A 21,767-nucleotide genomic window follows, 5' to 3' on the forward strand; every position below is an offset into this window, starting at 1 on the left:
GGTTCTCTAAGAGGAGAGGACCGTGGTCTTTTTATGGGGAACACATGGATGTATCAATGGGAGGTATTGGTTTGTTTCCATATGATGGGGTAATAATAAGCTTGTGTAAGTTTTCTAAAACCACATCAACATTGAGCGTAGGCTTCAAAGTACTGTCATATCATATAAATGTGCCTAGATCCGTCTATTTCACACAGAATAATTGAGGGAGTGGAAGTGGTCATTACAGCGGCAGCTTGCTGTGTTGAATGAGATAAACTGCTTTAATCTTATTCAAGAGCAAAAGTCTGAAAGTAGGTAATGGTGAAAACCAATGGCTTCATTGTAGGCCTATATGCGGTGAACTTAATTGAACAAGATCGGTCATTTTTGGTGAAAATCTGGGCAGGTGCCTTAGTTGCAGTATTCAGTTCCCAAAGTAGACAACAAACATTGTTAATAAGATACAAGCATGCATGATGGCACAGACGTATATATAGCAATTACTGCGTATGCCTTGTAATATTTCAGTGAAATAGACTTGATCATCAAAGTTTGATGAAAATAGATTGTATGCAACTTTGATAGAGTATAGTTCCGGTACAAAACCTGTATGTTCCTACTTCAGACAATGATAAGGTCTTTTTGTTCTATTTTTTTTTTTTTAAGACTGTTAACAAGTTTCAACCTTTGCAGCAAAAATAAAGGGCAGGCTTTTGTCGCTGGTTATTTTCAATTTTGCTTCATTCAGTGTTCGGCGAATTCTAGTTTCTTTCAGTCTTTTGAAAGGTATATAACACGGAATAGAATGCAACTGCACGTTTTTTTTCCCAGTTTTTTCTTTTGGCTTATACAACCGTGCCAAACTTATAGCTAATTCATCCCTTTTTGAAGTCACACTTGAGGAACCCCATTCACGTCTCTTTCTTTTACGTCGTTCTAACGTTCCCCTTTTGTTCGTGCATGGTACCGTGTGGCTTGTTGTTTGTTTTAGATAAAAAGTTGTCAGACTTTGTACTTATTATAGCAAAATAGTGTTGTAAGCTTTACATATTGTTCACTAAGCGATAGAGGTAACGGTATACTACACTGTATTAGGTATTTAGCGTAACCGTTAGTTATAGGGACCTTCGGTGACAAATTTCTTGGTGGATTCGGATCTTTTGTTTTGCTTTTCTTACCGTTTCTAAAAAATGGCAAACGGTCGATTTTTCTTATGAGGATACCTAAACTATATGAAACACAGTTAATCAGTGTTAAGGTATGTTAATTTGTTTCTAAGTTTCCATAAACATCCTACTTGTACCGTGTCACCTACCAACTTAATTGCTCATTGTACCGTACGTATAGCCTATGGTACTTTTTTTCGTAGGTATATTTACTAGATTGCTTCATATAGGGAACTGTATTTAGCAAATGTAACTTTGTAACCTTTTTAGGACACAGTTTATGGCATATGTCAGTAGATGTCAGTATGATTGTTCGCAATTATATTATATATGTTGCAATGATGATTAAAATATGCAGTTTATTATGCTTTTATTACCTGTGAAAGACAATGAAGGGCACACTGGACCTTGATGTGACAAGAAAACTTGAAGATGCATTTATTGTAAACTTTTATTTTCAGATTAGAGTTCTGGTTTAAAGCTGTTGGCCTATTTGCGTTGATTTGGAAAAAAAATTGTAACATAAAAGTATGATATAAGAGATTAACAAAAATGCATTTTTCTTCTCTGATATATATAAATTGGTTTTATTTTAAATGATGTAAAATCTTCCAACAGTTGCTTGTTAATGTGTTAAATATACCCACAGGAAAGTATGTGTGGCGACGAAACGTTTAGAATCAAATGGAACCATTTTACTAACATCAAGACTTTAATTATGATTTGATGACAAAAATCGAACCGTATCTTAGTATTAAAAATTTTAAAATTAATTTTGAGTAATAATCGGTAAGGTTGATAAAGTTACGTAACGAATTGGCAACTAAACTGAGAATTCTGCTTCAAAGAGTTTCAATCGATTCCGTACATGAAAAGAACCTCTGACCATGACACCGGTAATAGACAGAAAAGGGTCGAAGCTAAGAAATAAAAATTGGATGGGCATTGAACGTCCAACTTCGAGTCGGTGTTATAAGAGCCAATCAGAGCCAACGGCCTATATATAAAACATTACTTTCGATAAAGATATTGATATTTCAAATTCAGATAAAGCACAAACCGTTACCGTTGTGCAATCACGCATGTATATGGCAAGCCAATTGCTAAAAATATCGAAAAACATGGATTATCGGTCAAAAAACCATGTTTATCGGTCGATAAACCATGTTTTTCGATCGAAAAATCATGTTTATCGACCGATAAACATGAATTTTTGGTTGATAAACACGGTATATCTGCCAAAATCCGTGTTTATCGCTTAAAAAACATAGATTATCATCGATAAACATGGTTTTTCGGCGATAAACATGGTTTTTCATTTGAAAAACAGGGTTTATCGGCAACAAACATGGTTTATCTGTGACAATCCATGTTTATCTGCGACTAATCCATGTTTTTCAAAAGATAATCCATGTTTTTCGAGCGATAAACATGGTTTATCGCCGATAAACCATGTTTATCTGTCGAAAAACATGGATTATCTCTGATAAACATGGTTTTTCGGCGATAAACATTTTTTTTCATTCGAAAAACAAGGTTTATTTGTCCCAATTATAGCACACTATAGCTAGGAAAGTATGTGATTACGTATTCGACCTGCCACGGTCGTAAATCAACCTTTAAAGTTCTAGACTGTACATTTAGCCTGCATAGCTTCTTAACACCATTGGGCTCTTTGAGTAAACACTGTGTGGAAATATGTTCAAGTCTGCAGTGTAGTTAATCATTCAGCGTTCGCACAAAGACCCTCATACAAGGAAAAATATGTGGCAGGCGTTGCAAACTAATTGGTAAAAAGAGGTCATTTTACGACCAAAGCAGGTCGATTACGTAATCTCAAGAAACTTATCCATGATAGCGTGCTATAGTTGGGGTCTATACAGAAGACCTTTAATGTCATAGGAAAAAGCCATAGAGCATAATAGGAATTCTTTTTAACTCTATGGAATAGCCTAACCGCATAATATAAAGGCTTACAATAGTCCAATGGCTAAGCGAAGTCAAACCTACCGTTGAAAATTCCGCAGTAAGCTGGTTAGTCTGTGTATGAAATTGTCAACAGAGGGTTGGGAATTTGATACTCTCTCCTCTCTATTTGGCAAAGGCGCCAACGCAGAATTTATCAGGAGATACAACCCTGAGCACACCATGAACAGTCTCAAACCGGTAACAGGGGCCATATTTCGTCGTTCCTAATTATGGATAAGGCCGGGACTTAACGAAGTTTGGGTACGGCTCGCCCACATGCGGGATCGGAACCAAAGATTTATCCTATATATATACTAACATAACATGTAGAGTTTTGGAAGTAGTTCCGGTAAATTTTCATCAGTCGCCTAATATAAAAACAAGATATATCGGCGAAAAACTATTCTTATGGGTCGATAGACATGGTTTATAGCCGATAAACATGGATTTTCGGCGAAAAACATGGTTTATCGGTCGAAAAACCATGTTTATTGGGGATAAACATGGATAGGACCGATAAACCATGTTTATCTGTCGAAAAACATGGTTTATAGCCGAAAAACATGGATTTTCGAGAGATAAACTTGGATTATCGTAAAAAAAAACTTGGAATATCTAATGAAAATCACTGTTTATCGTTCGATAAACAATGTTTCTCAGAAAAACCATGTTTATCTGCCGATAATCATGGTTTTTCGGTGACAAACCATGTTTATCGGTCGATAAACATAGTTTTTTCGGTCGATAAACATTGTTTTTCGAGTGATAAACATGGTTTATCGATTTTTTTTCGATTTAGTGAGCATTTGGCTTGCCATATATGTAAGACTCTCATTGCGCAATATTACATCACGATGATAAACCAAATCTATAAGTTGGAACCAAGGAGTTTCTCGTTGACTACCTCTGAATTGTTTGTTTGTTTGTTTCAAACCTTAAGATTTGAGACCGTATGGTATACGAACCTAAAAGACCATTTATAGTAGTTAGATAAATGAGATTCTCTCGCTGTGTAAATGTATTACGTAATATTTTGTACATACCTATACATCACAAAAAGCTATGTCCGTACCATAGTCGTATATGAGGGTCATTAATGTCAAATAAATTGTGATCGATCTTGTTTTTATACAGAATGGAAGTCTACTTCGGACAAGCGCTTTTTATTCTTGGAATTGTCATGCCAATGGTCATCGTATGCTGTTTGCGTTGGATATGTGTTAATTATAAACGAAACCATGGAGCAAATCCTACTAATGCTGGTAGTGCTGCCTCTGCTGCAGGTCAACCTGGTCGACCTGGTCGACCTGCGACTGTTCAAGAGGTGCATGGTCTTCATAGAACAATGTCTTACTTTGACCCTCCAAACGGGGACCCCCCTCCTTCTTACGAAACCGTCTTACAACACTCTAGTGCACCAACATTAACATATGTGGACGAGGGTGGTCATGCCAAGCATGTTAAATGGGATGGAACTGGGAGTATCCCAACCAGGACTGTACTTGGACAATATAATCCAGCCTATGAGATGGCGGAGGATTCCTCATCGTTGGAACAAGACCTTGCTGATAACACGCCCTCTGTCGCGTCGAATGAATGACCAAACTGCAGATAGAGCGATCCCAAACAAATCATCGAAAACGAAGACTTCTCGTTTTTCGCCAAGATGGAGCTTCAGTGGATATAAGGTATATGGATGATGTTTAGGCCCACTACGCGGCCGTCCACACTGTTTTAATACTGTTGGATCCCTTATATAGAGAATGGGTGCAGTGAAGTTAAATGGTATACTTGCATGCCGTATGTGATGTTCCAAAGACATTTGAACTAAGCGAATACATCGGAATGATACGCGACAATCATCGCAAAGAGAAGCCGGTATTTTTGCTGTACTATTACTGACTGCAGCACTACTACAATTTGACATGCACCAACCGTTCTCATACAAGTCATTTGAGTCGGACGTACGAGATTTTTTTTTTTCTCAGTCACTTTTTTTTTTCTCGCAGAAAGTGATGTCGTTCGATTATAATACCAGGAACATGAAATACATATTTGATTCTATAAAGCGATTATCTTCTCAACGGCATAAAGTTTGAGGAAAAGTTAATTGCTTTGGAAAAACTGACAGTATACCGCAAACCCCACCGCAAAACGTGAGCGTGGCGGGGAAGCACGAAGTTCGATATAAAGCGATTGTTAACCCTTCTGACATGTATGTTCAAGAAATAATGGAATCAAACGGGGTGTCTTTCCACCCACCCAGTATACAAGATTATGATCTTTAAATATATTGATAACATGGAAGGTGCGTGATCTGCTTAGTCATTCCACTGCAATGAAGTTATTTGTTCTGCACATCCGGTATCTACCAGTTCGAACGATTGTCACGGAGTTTGTAAAGGCACATTGTTTAAGGGTTCCTTTGTTTCGAAAACTATACATTTCGGAAAGTAACAAAAAGCTTGGAATGCACCGTAATATATATAAACGCCCAGCTATGACAATGACAATTACGTACACAAATCGGTGTGGACGAGCTATTCTTATATTAATTGATTATGACGTCATACAAGGGCTAGCTAAATTTAGAAGGAACCATACTGAAAAGATCATACGGTACGTCATAGACACGTAGTCAAATGATTAAACCGATATAACTCCAGTAGGTTATATCAAATAATATTATGGTACATTGTGTTATCCGTTACAGTTTATGAACACTTGTGCAAACCTTGGTAACCGCATTTTATATTTGATCGAGAGCCGAATACAAATTCTGTCAAACTGCATGACCAATATGTTTGTATTCATGCAGTCCTCTGATCTCAGGTTTCAAGTAAGCATATATTTTTTTTTTTAAGGAGGCAGGGATTTATGAATATTTCATATAATAAACTTGCAAGAGGAAATGAAACTATGTATTTTGTTGAATCTTCTAAGCTCAGGTCGTGACAGCGAAGGTGGAAGACAATGTGACATTGTAAAATGCAAATTGAAAAACGAAAAAAAGGAATATTGGATTTTATTATCTTGTTCTCACTATGATTATTAAAATCAAAGATTAAAAAATTTTGCCAAATTTTAATTCATGAAGGAAATGGATCACAGTCGGTGATCTGTTATCACGTCTCCTTCTTCCAAAAGTTGGTTTCTTTGCTTTTTATATTTACTTATAATTTTAAAGGTATAAACTGTGAAAGTACATCATTTCACGACTAAAGAAAAGGCGGTATAACCATCTTACATATAACAATCCACTTGACAAAAGGAATACGGTACTTGTTTATTTCAAGATTCTGTGTCCCCCCTCCCCTGCCCCCTTCTGATAAGACATGGATAAGAGTGATAATATATACCCTTCTCATGTCTCCATACCCCCATGGGGTGTATTTGTCCTCAATCGGCATGTGTATTTGTCCTCAATCGGCATGTCATATTATACTTACTTAGTGCAATAATTACTAATTAAAGTCTCTTTACATATTTTGTATCTGTTTTCATTTTTTTGTATAACTTTCAACTGTAACCCTTGATTATTAAAAAAGAAGGTAATATGTAAAACATATTTCTGTGTTTTCTCTCTTTAAGGTATATTTTATTGAAATGTCTCTAAAAACTGTTAAGTTACTTTAGCAGCCACATGAATGATACCGTTAATAACATGGATTAGAGCGACTGTCCGAAAACTATCGGCGCGACCCAACTAACTTAGGTGGCGAAAAACATGATCTAGATAAACAGTGTTCGGAGCTTGTTAATGGGCCACACGTAAGATTTGGAACATCCGGTTCTAAATCCAAGCTAGATAAATTGTGTTCTGACCATCGATTCTGTGCAGGGGGGTGGGGGACTGGTCGGACGTGACTTATAGTCCTCTTGGAAGGTCCTGGGTTGGGTCAACAGCTTAAAGAACTCTGGCCTGAAGTACTATGGTTCAACTATATGTTTTTCTATAAATTAGTTTAATTATTTATAATACTTATAGTTTGTGTGATACAAACTAGAATAGCGTGGACGAAGTATTAGCTGAGAATTGCTTCCAAATATTTAACAACCCACTCGCAAAACCTCCACCCCTCCCCCTACCTGACCAGTTTATTCCATTATTGCTTTCTATAATCGGTACTATACTGTGAAACGGAAAGCATGTGCTTCTTGAGAAGTGCGTGTAGACAATTTTTTATAACAGGCAGGATTATTGAGACAATGGTGATGTCCATAAATACCCATTGGGGCATCAATTAACATTCAAGTGTTGCTGCCATTAACAGTCACAACGACATGAACTGTAGGCTATACGTAAAGCTAAAATGAAACTGATACGTTAAGTACTGAGTACTTCTCTCGATAAGCTTCTGCAACTTATATACGTTAATGAGTGTTTCTGTACTCTATGATGTCTACATATGTGTATAATTTGCATCGACAATAATGTAAAACTGTGCACATGTCATTTCGCTCGCCGTCAATGGAAATCAGAACCTAGCGTTACATAGCTTTTATGCTACGCCTTTACAGCAAAGCTAAATCAGGTTCACCTTTTGACCTTTACCAGGTAAAGGAGGGATATGAGGTCAGAGATCCTACGTGGGTTTCTGAAAGTAGTGACTTGATTAGCCTCACTCCATATTACTCAATTCTCCATCATCACTGAGCTGTAATTGGTTGGAAGGATTTGAACTTCGAACTGTTACTGCTGCCAACACCGTTGTCAACAATTCTCAGCCAGGAAGGGAAGCAGGAGGTGTGCATAACAACAACAACGCTGCTTATAAAATATATATATGTATACATGAGAACCGGTTCCGTCTAGTTCTCAGGGGAACCGCAGTAAGCTGTTGAAACGAGAAAGCATCATCGCTCTTGCAAAAAAATACATGTCACTTTTGGTTAAAGAGTAAATGTATAGGGACTCGGCAAGCTTGGTCGGCTCATAGACCTTACACAGATGCTGATCATGACAGCCAGGTGACACGAGAGAAGGAGCTTTCAGCCTTTCGGAGTTCTCCTTTACTCAATTCCAAACGAGGTGCTTCGAATGTTCTTATTTGACATAACTCTGAAAGCGAAAGGTAAGCTTCTGATACGCACTGTAGCCGTTATGCTGTAGTAGGCCTATATGTATTTATATGAATATTTTGTAGCCTATACAGTACTACAAGTACATATACAGGTACTTATATATCAGATTTCAACTAAATAAAGTTATATGCCAGTTTGTCTTCATTCACGCGGTAAGCAGACTACGGTCCGTTACCTTTCAGCTGAATGCGACCAATGCCGGATGCTAGTATATGGTTATTGGAAAAGAGCATCTCAGTATAGCTTACAGTAAATGTTTGTTCATGTATTTCTCATGCGTCTGACACAGGCTACTTCAATGTGTTACTTTGCACGCAATCGCTTACAGCGAGATGCACACCAATAACTATGATCTTGATCTCATATGATATATATAGATACTTGTCATGAGGACTCCCTCATGCCCCTTCCCCCCCCCCTCCACCCTCTCCACCACTTCCCCAAAATAAGACGGGGATAGCACATGAGAAAATTGTTGTTTTGACACATGTCATGTCAGGAAGCTGACATTTTACCAGTGTGTGGTAGTATGTTTATATGTTCCCTTGATTGGGTAGACCTACATGCACTATTTGCACGTCAACACAGTCAATTATACTAAACATAATAAGCTGGAAAAAGGTATATCGCAGATTATAGTGCCATATCCTCCGGGACTATCTTATCATGACCAACTGTTACCTTCTTTCTCTCAGTTTTGGCACACATTGTCGCTAGGGCAATGTTGGTGCCAAAACTGCCCCAGTTATATTTTATGGTCTTCTCAGTTTTTAATCAATATTGGAGAGAGGTTGCACAGTTTCATGTATGGCGTACTGTGATAATTTTGATATCATAGCTTGAGATTTGGAACTAATGTAATCATTGTCCATAACCTAGTTGGTAAGGGTGTCCGAAGTTTTTTTCATTGTTGTGGATTTTCCAACTCACAACAATTTCAATAATATATTCTCTATTTTATCGTTCTGTTTTTGATCCTGTGTGTAACAAGTGCCACGAATTACTATCCTGCTATGTCAGAGATGATACAGGCAGGGGTTCGTTATGAGTGGCATTCTCCATTCCGGGGCACCCCCATTTTGCTGTTGCGGATTCGTATTATAGCTATGATCTTTTCCTTATAGACTCCCCAATCTCACAAATGTATTTAGTTTAGCCCAAAAACTTATAGAGCACACCATGTTTCAGATCGTAGGTCTGACAACATTCCCATCGTTAGAAGCTTGCGACCTGCTTCAAATTTTCAAAAGATGTATCCTATGATTTTGCCAGTGATAATTCCTGTCTTAGACACATGACCAAAATCTGTGATCCTTTTCGAAGGGTTGATTGTCAATCCTTTCCTTTAGACTGAACACTATTCATACTTATACAGTAATCAGTATGCTAAATATGATGACCATCTTTTTATGCTAATTGCCAAAACAATGTCATTACATTACAACGTGTGTATGGATACACTTGTCGAATACTCTCTTCAGTATCAACGTTGTAACAAACTCAACATCTTTGCCCTTTCAGTGTTGCAAACTTCCACTTTCACTTTATTCGATGACGTCACAATACCGCTTTCACCCTAATGTTAAACCACATGAAAATCACATATATAGGCTACATTGTAACTAATGAAGGAAAAAATGTCTGCTTCGGACAAGCCAACTGTTTGTCGACTTTTAATGAGAAGATTGTACAGGAAACAATCTAAGCCCAAAAGGAATCCGAAGTGATGGTGCAGTGGGTACAGGGTGGGGGTGCGAGGGGGGTCGGTCTCTGTGTATGGGTGGGTGGTGTATGCGTTAATAACTCTATGTTAATCATTGGCCAGTAAGCAAGAAAACAATCGTGGTTTTTTGCTTCATGTTCTGGTATTTGACATCTCACCTACCATAATCCTCACCTTTCACCAACTTCCATATCCTAATATATGTTTTAGGTCACTGAAACCTTACAGTATAAACATAATGTGCCAGATATCATAATCAGTTTGTTCTGCACTCTACAGACCCAGCCTCAAAAAGGACAAAATTTGACAAAATATTGAAGTTCTAACTTTTACAAATTTGTCCGATATGTACACAGTTTCTCACATGATATATAACGGTCCATAATACCTCAATACTGGAAAACATTCTAAACTTGATATCAAATGAAGTTGAACTTGTGTGGCCCTCACAAGCGGTGTTTAAGTCCACCATAAGCACAATTATACTGCTTGCCTCGTAATTGAATTACAGCCGGAAATCCCTCATTAGGTAACTTGAAAAGTAAGTAGACATGTTTGGCATAGATGTAGGAACTACAAATGGAAGCAAAATTCAACAGGAAACGGTGTACAACTGGCGCGCATATTTGCATATGTGTGTTTGTTTTGGGGAGGGGGAAGGGGAGGAGTATAAGATTATGAAAAAACTATTGGGTCAAGATGTTTTGTTTGAGAATGCATTGTCAAATGCGCCAACATATCCATCTTCCTGTTGCAATTCATTAGCTGGATACCTGTGTCCTTTGCAGCTAGCAGCGAATATAGTTAAGACTAACTAACCAGTCTAACTGTAATATATTGCATGTGTAGGATTGGTCAGTTATATGAAGAACATTGCATACTGTTCTATGTAATACATTGCGTGCATATTGTATAATTTGTGCTGCAACAGCTACAATAAATGTTTAGTTTGTTCGTCACTGACATATTCAGTATACCTAATTGTTTTCCTAATACTGTATTACGGTTGCATTGTGCGATAAGTTTCAGTTGGTGTTTCCGATATCAATTGCGTATCAAACGTTTAATCACTGAACTAATTACATATCTCCATTTGTCATATACTTGCCCTTCCATTAGTCATTCATGCCGCTAAGTCAGTAGGCGCAGAACAATTTGATTTCTAAGCGATCCCCGCTGGTTTCCCTCGAATCCCAAGCCACCGACAAAATATCAGGTTCAGAGAAGAAAGATGTCGTAAACATCATATTTAATTCCACGAAAGCGAGACCCCAAGAGAGAAGATGACAAACAAGTCGTATCGTAGACCAGAGAATGACCTGCTGTGGGTCAGGGGCCTCGTTGGTACTGTGGATGACCTGTTATTAACCTACAGCCTTCAGATCGCAACTATTGGCAATCGTCGTAGTATATGTTTAACAGCTGATCATATCGTCCATGATGCATATGTTTGAAAAAACGTTATTTAAGATCATGAACTTTCCCTGCAACGTTTATTGCCAGTTCCAAAAGGCTATACCACCGAGACATATCAAACGTAACACTGACATAGCTATATATTGGTACACACTCAAACACTTTGGGAAGCAATCCAAAAAGTAAGTTACATGCAATACACAAACAAAACACACAGTAAACATAGTGCTGTAATTGCCGTTTTTGAGGATGCCGGTATGGTATCAAATAGTTGTTGGTCTACCAGCCAGTGTTAAAAACTAAGATGCGTTTTCGACTTTACGTTTTGGAATTTAATTTTGAAAAAAAAAAATCGTGATTTGCTTTAGTTTAGGAACTCTAAACAGTGCAGAAGATAACTTGTTAGTTAATGCACAATCGACACTTCTCAACATGACTAATAAAGCTAATTCTCTCTCTTCTCAAATCGTTGCCAAGAAAATTCGGGGATCCTAAAGCTGCTAACATTCCCCAGGTGATGACAACGAGTCACAACAGTTATTACATTCGTGTTATGAGCTATGACTACAACGCAGTTGAAATTTTTACGTCATAATATACGGTGATCAAACCAAAAGGGATTTTCACACCCTCGGGTCGCGATTTTTTTTTTTCATTTTTGTATTAAGAGCGCCATCGTTATTCACAAACGAAATCCCACCACCACCTTCACGACATGTACTTCGTGGGTACCTATACAAGCATACAGTATGGTCAATTACAAATTTGCAACGTGATTGACAGCATATTTTAATGTGGGGTCACTGAAGTGATTGTTTCAGTGTTTTATGATCGACCCGGTACTTCGTCAAAACACATCTGTACCGTTTCAATTTTCCTTTTTTTCGTTCTATCTTTATCTCAGACAAACAAGGTTCACGATGGGTGACGACTTCTTCCTCTTACTCGGTATATTGTTATTCTTGGTCGTCTTCGTCTACTGGATTTGCGTGCCGTGTGGAAAACACCACCCTCGACGAAGCGAAAGAACAGGGCGGACAATTAGTCGACGACCCCACATAGGGACTATGTTTGGTTTCCGGGAAACTGGTCAGAGTCACCTTGGATTTCCGAATGGTGAACCACCGCCCACGTATCAATGGGTGGTGCAACATGCTAACGCCCCGCTAGTAGCATATGTTAACGAAGTAACTGGTCATGTGGAATATGTTAAATGGGACGGAGCCGGCCCAGTTCCAACAAGGACGGTGTTAGGAATACTAAATGAAGGGTTGGAGGAGGAGGATTCACATTCCAATGAAGAGGCTGATTCGGTGGAGGAGGGAACCACCCCTGAAGCTACAGTCACATAGTGAAAGCCGAATGGATTCGTTATAATTTGGCGAGACGTTTTATACTAGTGCAGAAAAGAGAGCATAATTGTTCAAGTTAGCGCAACTTTGGCAAATTGCGGTCAATACAATCATGTTGATGTTTGGGGTTCCTGATGCCATGAATTCCCTGGCGGAATAGAATGCATAGGAATGGCGTGAACAGCAGTGACATGCTGAGTTTGTCAACAACCTTGGGTTATATGGGGAATAGGTATATTGCTGCAATGACTTGGGATGTACGTTTAACTCGCTTGATATGAATAATCTCGGATGTACACGTTACTCAATATTGAAATGAACTCAAGACGTTGATCCCCATGGATTGGTTGCAGCATCATGATCGGAACATGTTAGGAAGCATGGTCGGAGTATGGACATTTTACTGAGGTCGGAATGTGAACCGGCAGTACGCACATAAGTCACTTACTAAACAACCTTTCAACTTCAAATCATACCTCCTTATGTCAAGTCAAACATCAAAGGTCTTCACTATTACCCCCCCCCCCCCCCACCCCACCATGTTCTGTAAATGTTTGTTATGATGTCAGTGAGATACAGTCGTTGTTGAAATAGTCACACAAGATATATATTCGGGTATACCACGAGAAAGTAAATGTTTAAAGCAAGCATTAAGATCCAGCCTAGGCCCACAGTGCACGATCTACCTATAATCCTAACGTAGTGTACTTATGCATACAAGAATCGGGTCAATTGTTCTTGGCTTGTTAGGAATCATAGACATTCCTTTAAAGGTGGTATAGGTCACTTCCGTTACCAGGTATACTATACGTCATCACATATGAATTAATTAATATGTACTTTAGGTACTATAGGTATGTTGTGATAAAACAAACAAATGAATTGGTGTGAAAGTAATCACGGTTATGTCTTTGGTATAGGTAATCGCATCTGTTTTGCTCCGTGCATAGGCGTACGAGGCGGGGGGGGGGCAGGGGGGCAGATTGCCCCCCCCCAAATTTCCAGAGGACAAGAAATTCGGGCAAAAGTCCCGAACAATTCGGGCAGCCTAAGAGGAGAAAAAATATTCTCCTCTTAGGCTGCCCGAATTGTTCGGGACTTTTGCCCGAATTTCTTGTCCTCTGGAAATATATATATATATAAATATGCAGTAGCTTGCCCGAATCTTTTTCAAATTTTTGCCCGACAATTCCATGATTTTATTTATTTAGCATCATGATGCCCGAATATTTCCGTGTAACACCACCGTAAGCGCAGTTTATCTGGGCTACCACGCTTTTTGCACGATCAATTTTTTTCTAACTAGTCAATTGTATACCTGGACCAAGGGCGGCGGAACCGGGGGGCACATGGGGCACGTGCCCCCACTTTTCCTCAGGTTAAAAATGTGCCTTTTTTCTACATAAAAATTGAGGTGCCTCAAGTTAGCAAGAGGCCAGGGAACCAGAATGAACACTCGGGAAGGGCCGTTTCCGGCCATCTGAGGGGTTTGTAAAACCAAAAATTTTCTAGTACGCTCCGCGCCAACCAATGGTGGCGCTCCGCTCAGATAGTCGTGCGTACGACTTTGCAAATCCTGGCTAAGCCCGTGACTTTTAATGAATTTCTGTGGGTCAAACTCAAAGCTATTTCGAATGGAAAAGATTTGTTAAATATTAACAAGAAAAAACTCTAATTCGGAAGATTCCTACATTAGCAACTAGCATGATTTCACCTCATTTTGTCTCAAAAGAAAACTTGTTCATTGTTTCCCAATTTGCGCATTGGATATTGCAGTGCTAGTATGCATATTTTCCTTTGAGGGGGGGGGGGGCGTTGATGGAGTGATGTGTTTACACAAATAAGATAATACAATAAGAGTTATAAAGGGTACTAAATATAAGGCTGCATCAGTCCAATCGAATATCTGCAAAGTGCCCTTTGATGTCGGTGCCCCCCCCCCCCAAGATTAAAAGTGCTTCCGCCGACCTTGACCTGGACATCCCCAACATGAGTGTATATAAGAAACGTATTCTTGTTCATGGATGGTGGGGGGGGGGGGTGCCTACAAGCCTAGAAGAACAGGTTTATCATATTCTTTGTTATATTTTATACTTTTTTGTGAGACAAATTGCAGTCTCACCCGACACAGCGACATTATCCCGCCTACGTGTCGTTGAACAATGTATGTTTTTCTGGAGGTAGCTGAGTACTGTGTTAAAATAATAAATAAGGTAACTAAATAGGAGCTTAAAAAATATACTGTCCCATTTTTCCCCTTCAAAGTGATGTTACCATTTTTTCTTCTTCTAATTTACCAAATTTTTGGGGAAGTGTAAATTTCTAAAACGTGAGATTATAAAATAAAGAATGTTTAGATGCAACTTGCAAGGCCTCAGAAGTGCCGTTTCCGGTAATCTGAGAGGCATTGTGTGCCAAAAATTTTCTTGTACGCTACGCGCCAACCGATGGTGGCGCTCCGCTTAGATAGTGTCACGGGAACTTTCGGGCACAAAAAGTTCTGCCCCCCAAACTGAAATGGTCCCGTACGCCTATGGCTCCGTGTCGTGGGAATTAGATTTTTTTTTTTGCAAAGCATGCACAGTGTCACATAAACCAACGCAGTATAGTTACTTGATTCAATCGAAAAGGAAATGAAAATTTCATGTAATTGAAATGATGGAACGAAACATGTTATCTTGAGTAACAATGGACTAATTCGGTACACGTGTGCAAGATTGTATAAAACAAGTCATTACAAGGCATCGCTAGTTTTATTGCAAATTTTGTTTGATAAGCTGCAGCCAACATGGATAATGTAATATTCACCTTGTTGTATGTAGAGTTACATTTATCCCATGATGTATTGCTTTTGTATGTGTGGTCTACACAGGGCCAAGTGGTGTATGTTTCAAGGAGAGATTTTGTTATTATTAATATTATGTTTATTTGCTATTGCTGACGATTGCGAGTTATGTTGACAGCTTTGATTTGATTTGGTGAGAGTGTGTGCATGGGTGCATATAAACCGAAACAAACTACTCCGTTTCGTTAATTATACTACATTACTTAGCATGACTATCATATTAATGTACGTTCAGTTGTTATTAGCTGTTTGTCAAATACGACGATGATATAGGCTACCTCGAGGGCTTTCAAGAACATTGGTCAAGATCGGCTCTTCAGTAATTTTATACGACTTATACCGTTATTTACAAGCGTAAAACTGTTACGACAAGATTCAGCCCGATCGAACCCCGCCCTAATCACCCAAACCCCTCCCCTCCCACACCCCTCTCCTGTCTTAGTGGTGTTCGATCTCAATGTAACAAACTGGGATTGCAGACGCTGCATCGGTTGCAGTCTTGCTATATGATACCGTTTAATTACGTTGCATAATCGACTCAAAGGACCACCTATATGCGTGTCCCAATAATTAGTCTCATATAACACAAATATTGATGGCGTAGCCTGATATAACAAGGGACTGCAGCGAGCCCTTCCTTACTCCACGACCAGTTACTCAGTAATGCCCATATAAGGAAATTGGTTAATATGTTGAACACGTTCGAATTTTCCTTTTGATGGGGATCATTGGGGTAAATACACAGAGGTCCATGCGTACATACCTGTGCCATGGGTTTGTCGGGACTATACAAGACATGCATAGCAATAACAATTCATGAATATCTAAGGCTACATGGTCTACAACTTTCAAAAGATTTAGCTAGATTACACAGACCTAATGTGATATTGACTATTGCATAATTCATATTTCAATTATTTCATTTTGTAACTTTTTTCATGTCTTACTGTCTTCCATATCACAGCTCAAAGTCACGTGCAGTGTTTGTCCTCATTTTTTTTTCAGATACAGAAAAGTTCGGTTTTCAGGGATGTATACTTTACATAAGATGTACTTTGTATATAATGTTACCCTCTGCAATAATGCAACTATACTTTTTCTGACACATGCTATATAATGTCCATGTCACCCTTGGCAACGCCGTCTATAATCCGATTCAAAAAGGGTTACAATAACATGGACAATTTTATATTGGCAGTCTGAGATGCATTGTGTTTGCGTGTAATATAAGCCTCCATATGAGGTTTACCAATTTGTTTCATAATCCAGAGGATGTTTTGAGGATGACTGTCGGTACAATATTAAGTTCGATGTGTTGAAATCAATTAAAAAAAAACACTTTTAGCAAGTCCAGGTTTTATTTCTGTAGCACTATTGAGAAATGATCCTTTAAAAGAGCTGAGGTTCATCAATTGAAACGACTGGATTATATGTATTTATTCTAATACACAGACCGTTAGGTCAATGCCTTAGATGCAATATTAGACTCAATGGGGAAATATAAGATGATATTGCCTAAAATGACATGTGCTGCATGGGGTAGAAACTTGTCAAAGACAAATGGTGTTGAATGTCAATCAACAGGCTAGGAATTTAATGCAAATTTTTACCAGAATGCTTAGATTATGTTCCTCTTTGATATATCAAAATAAATTTTGACCTGGACTATTCTTTTAAGCGTTAAAGGCATGTACCGGGGAGCAGAAGTCGTCTTCATTTTAGTCTTAAAGGAGCATTCCGAGGGATTTAACATAATATTAAAGTTGAATATCTTGAACTCCTAAAGAAAGAGTTATAGAAGCATTACTAGGTCTCAATCTTTCCTATATATATATATATATATATATATATATATATGTATATATATATATTTGGACTATAACATATCGAGACTAAAATTCTACGTAAAGTCATTCGTTAAGTTGTTATTACTGACCTAATAATGTAAGTTCGTTTCACGACTACAAATGTGGAGATGTGTGTTGTACAAATACTTTTATCGTCAGTCATTTGTAGCTGACAAAAGTGTCTTCAGAAATACCCTATAGGGAGCATTTGAGAGGAATTACAATTATTTGTCGATGTTGATATATGTAGCAGTATGTGTAAAGTACGTATGTTTCTTCTCTTTGGAAACATGAATAAAACGAACGTTAATTCATTCCACATTAGTAACGTATATACGACCAGGCCGTAGACGGTCTGTTTCTTAACCATCTTGAAAAGTGTTTTTTTTTTACATTTTATCATATTACTAATGTAAACTGAATAGTGTACTGGTTTTACGTCGGAAAGAATGAAAGGGTTTGAACAGTGTGGAATGTCATGGAATTCCTAGTAAAACAATTTTCATACCGAAACAGCCTTTCATTTTATGCCGACAAAGAACAATCAGCAAGTTAAGGTTTAATTAACCTACTGAGGTATATTTGCTTGTTGGTATCATCAGATGTGAACTAGAAAGTATGACCTCGTTTTAATTAAGGGTGACAAAAAGCAATGACAAAACTAACAGTGTAACGTATAAACAAATGGAGAATCGAGAAATAAACATATTTTGTACAAAACATTCATTTATTTCCAACTATTTATTTATTTGAAACTGAGTAACAACTACTATATGTGTTCCACTAGTCTCAACTATGCTTCTCACCTATATACATACATCCAATGACTATTCAGCTACTGATACCTATATTACACACACACACACACACACACATATATATATATATATATATATATATATATATATATATATATAATCCATAAAATGAATATAATGCTACTGATACCTATATTCAATGCGCGTCTCACCTGTTTTACTTGATTATCTTCAGTTAAATCTGCGTAGTAGTCCCATGATGCTTCAATCCATCCGGGAAGTTTGTTTTCAGCACGTCTATTGTAATCTTGAAGGAATGCTTTTGCCTCTTCCTCGTCACCTTGACCATAGGCAGAGTCCATTGAGCAGAAGAAGCAAAGGATTCCGATGAGGAAGACCTTGAAAACAGAAAATATGACATTTTGAAATATCAGTTGACTCGGTGGTCCAAATTTCCAAGCGATACAGGCAGAGGAGTCGAGAACTTTTGTTGGGCCACGAGAACTATTATATCACAGGACCCACTCTTTGTACCCTTCATTTTCAAAAAATACGTATGATGAAAATGAGAATACATGTACTATTCGGTACCCCCCATATTATCTTGAGGCCACTTCATTACTTTTTTTTGACCACTTAATCGACTGCAGAACCCGAGACTATACCCGCCTTGTTCCCTTTTCCGCTTCTCGCCAGGCCATAATACAGATTTGAACTTTCTCACACCCATGATCATTTTTCCAACAACACAACAAATTTAACTGGCTGCTACATCATGCGTGGAGAGTAACTTTAGATCATCGAAATAGAAACACGAACTTAGAAATTCAATGCAAAAGATTGAAAAGGAATCCAACCAATATATTAAATTTGTGGGACACAAACAATTTCTGTACAAGATTATACAGTTAACAATAACCAGCTGATAATTAAGGTGAAACCAGTTAATTGTATAAATTTCATAGTCATATTGAGTGGTACCAGCTTGTGTGAGACCATGGTTTCTGTTTTAATTGTTGTTGTTGTTTTAAACCATACTTTGAACAGCCAACCGCTGATCCTCTATATCGAAGCTTTGTTTACATATATGCAATATGTACTGCTCTCATTAAGCTTCAAGGGTTTCAAGGTTTGGTAATCATGGACTCTTTGTCTACCCCACAACTGTATCACACAACATTAATTAAACAAAAGACACACATACAAATAAAAACAGAAACAATAGTACAATAGTAACAGTGTTATATATAGCTTCTCCCTGTACGATGTCCCTACAGGCTTGTATCCACGTTTTACAGTTTGGAAATGACTTTTATGTATATGGAAAACTTATTACCCATGTAAAGGATGTTTAATATGTTGTAACATGGTCATAGTTCTTACCTTGTAAATAGTTATGTACTTCATCTCCATCTCCAGTAAAGTTGTTGTTACTCCCTCCAATGACAATTTATAACAAATGATATATGCGTTCGCCCGTAAAAGAGAACACGGCTTATAGGCTTTGCTTCAAGTAACGTGTTCGTCTAATACTTTAGATTATATATAATACTTTAGATTATAGATAAAGATTACTCTTCCCTTGCAGCTGGCGATTAGAGTCTGGTCGTGGATTAAATATTTTACTAAAGATACCTTGTTAAAGGGTTCAAATGATATTCAGTGGCCTTCTTTGTTCAATTGTTCGATAGCGCGGTATTTTGCCAGTTGTTCCGGAGATGCGAACAGGCTAGTTTACACAAGTGTTGTAAGTTACATCGCTGACTAAGCTCCATTAGTGTAGCTATTAATGGGATACGTAATATCACATGAAACTCCTGTAGTCCTTACGATTGCATTGTTTTCGACCCCCTTTTCCGCCCAATTCATACCTAAGTGTAATATATACTACTTAAGTCGGATTCAATTCAACTTAAGTGAAATTGAATTCGACTTTAGTCAAATGTATTCCACCTAAGTGATATTGAATTCCACTTAAGTAGAATACAAATGTTCTGTTTTACTTAAGTGGAATGTAATTTTACTTAGGTACAATTGTATTCCATTGAGTAGGATATAAGTTCACTTAAGTTTAATTTAATTCTACTTAAGTGAAGTGACATTTTACTTACGTAAAATATACGGCCTATTTTACTTAAGTAAAATGGAATTCCACTTAAGTGGAATTGAGTTCTACTTAAGTGGAATTTAATTCGACTTAAGCATAACACTGCTTCACTTAGGGTGATGTTGTATTTCACCTGCTGTCCCACATCCTAATTTATCAAGTTTTGTACTATATATCGGCTTGACAAGTCACTTGTGTGTGATAAGACTGCAGCAAAAGTAAGGGTATAACTCGAGCAATCATTTACGAAAGGTCACAGCTGCATGGACATATGAAGAAAGTTACCAAATTTCACACGACTATGTAGACCCATATATAAGTACATCCAACTCGGTCTGTTTGCATGTTAATTAGTATGTTAGTGTCTTGGGCTAACGTATTTCGGTGAGGAAGCGGGAGGGGAGATGGGAGGGGAGATGGAAGGGTGGGGGAGGAGGGGAGGAGCGAACTGAGGAGGACCCAAAGTTGGACATTGGTTACTAACCATCTATATATTTTATCAATATTAACAGTTTTAATAATTGTTTATTAATTTGGTAGTTACTGTTGAACGATTGTTACTTACGAGTAGATTGAGATGAGTTCCTCGTCTCATCAGGCACGTAGTCGGCTTTTAAAAACCTAACATAACATTTTCTGTAAGCCAACGCTGTCGAGAGCTCGCATAAACACCTGCCATTGTTGCCACATATGCCACCAGGCTCCCACCCCTAGTAGCCTGACCCGGGCTCGCAGGTTCCGAGGGGTGGAATATCCATCATGGATGGAAAGAATTATGTTCCTGTCTATACGTATCCGTGACGGTGTGTGCGAAATGCCTTACAGTGGGGTCTCAGAGGAGAGGAAGGAGGGGTAGGAGAGGGGGGGGGGTCATGGGAACACGTACCCATGAAAATGCTTGGTGACCTCAAATGAAATTTGCCGTCTCAAAAACAACAGATAGCTGGTATAGGAAGACACACAACATTGACTGCTAGTGACCATGTTTTACTGCGTTTACCTCTGCCGACATGTAAAACGCAAATTATTTATTTGAAATGAATACATCTCATCAAAGAATATCATATTTTGTGTATTAAAGAAAACTCAAGTGCTACACATAGATGCTGCAGGTGAAATGCAACATGTTACATTTACTGATAGTAGCGACCTCTATTTGATGTTTCACTTAACAAAGTAGGCCTAATACAGAGATAGACCAAAAGATAACGAGTTCTGGGAATGACAATGAAAGAAGTAAATAAGTTCACATCGATTTTCAAAGTACAGACGCCCTCTATTTTGGTAGTTTACGATAAATACCTTAGGTTAACGTGATTAAACGATAAAACACTATGACCCATACGTGCACTATTGTGATATGCAGTTTCATTACTGAGAGGTATGTATGACTCCAAAATTTATTATTGAATAGTTCCCTCATTTATTTCATCTGAGCTTTTTTTCACAGTTGTTCTTTGTTAACTGATCATCGACATAAATTGTTTAAGGAGTGTATGAAGCTAATTTTGAGGGTAG

The 21,767-nt window shown here is 38.0% G+C and overlaps 1 protein-coding gene and 1 long non-coding RNA gene across 2 annotated transcripts in view; one reads left to right on the forward strand and one right to left on the reverse strand.

Moving 5' to 3' along the window:
* Positions 1-19,849, reverse strand: part of LOC139966661 (angiotensin-converting enzyme-like) — a 41,245-nt gene extending 21,396 nt beyond the window's left edge. Inside the window, exons 1-2 of the mRNA XM_071969923.1 lie at positions 19,526-19,849; positions 18,355-18,540 (exon numbers count right to left, since the gene is read on the reverse strand). Of these exons, the coding sequence (XP_071826024.1) occupies positions 18,355-18,540; positions 19,526-19,555 (216 nt within the window). The 5' untranslated portion in view covers positions 19,556-19,849. The remainder of the gene's footprint in view (positions 1-18,354; positions 18,541-19,525) is intronic.
* LOC139966674 (uncharacterized) lies at positions 974-13,664 on the forward strand. The gene is made up of 3 exons (XR_011792723.1): positions 974-1,240; positions 4,251-8,191; positions 12,245-13,664. It is a non-coding gene; the product is annotated as an uncharacterized lncRNA (long non-coding RNA).
* Positions 19,850-21,767: the final 1,918 nt, after the last annotated feature.

Source organism: Apostichopus japonicus, chromosome 4 (genome assembly GCF_037975245.1).
Source record: "Apostichopus japonicus isolate 1M-3 chromosome 4, ASM3797524v1, whole genome shotgun sequence".
In the NCBI taxonomy this organism is placed as follows: Eukaryota; Metazoa; Echinodermata; class Holothuroidea; order Aspidochirotida; family Stichopodidae; genus Apostichopus; species Apostichopus japonicus.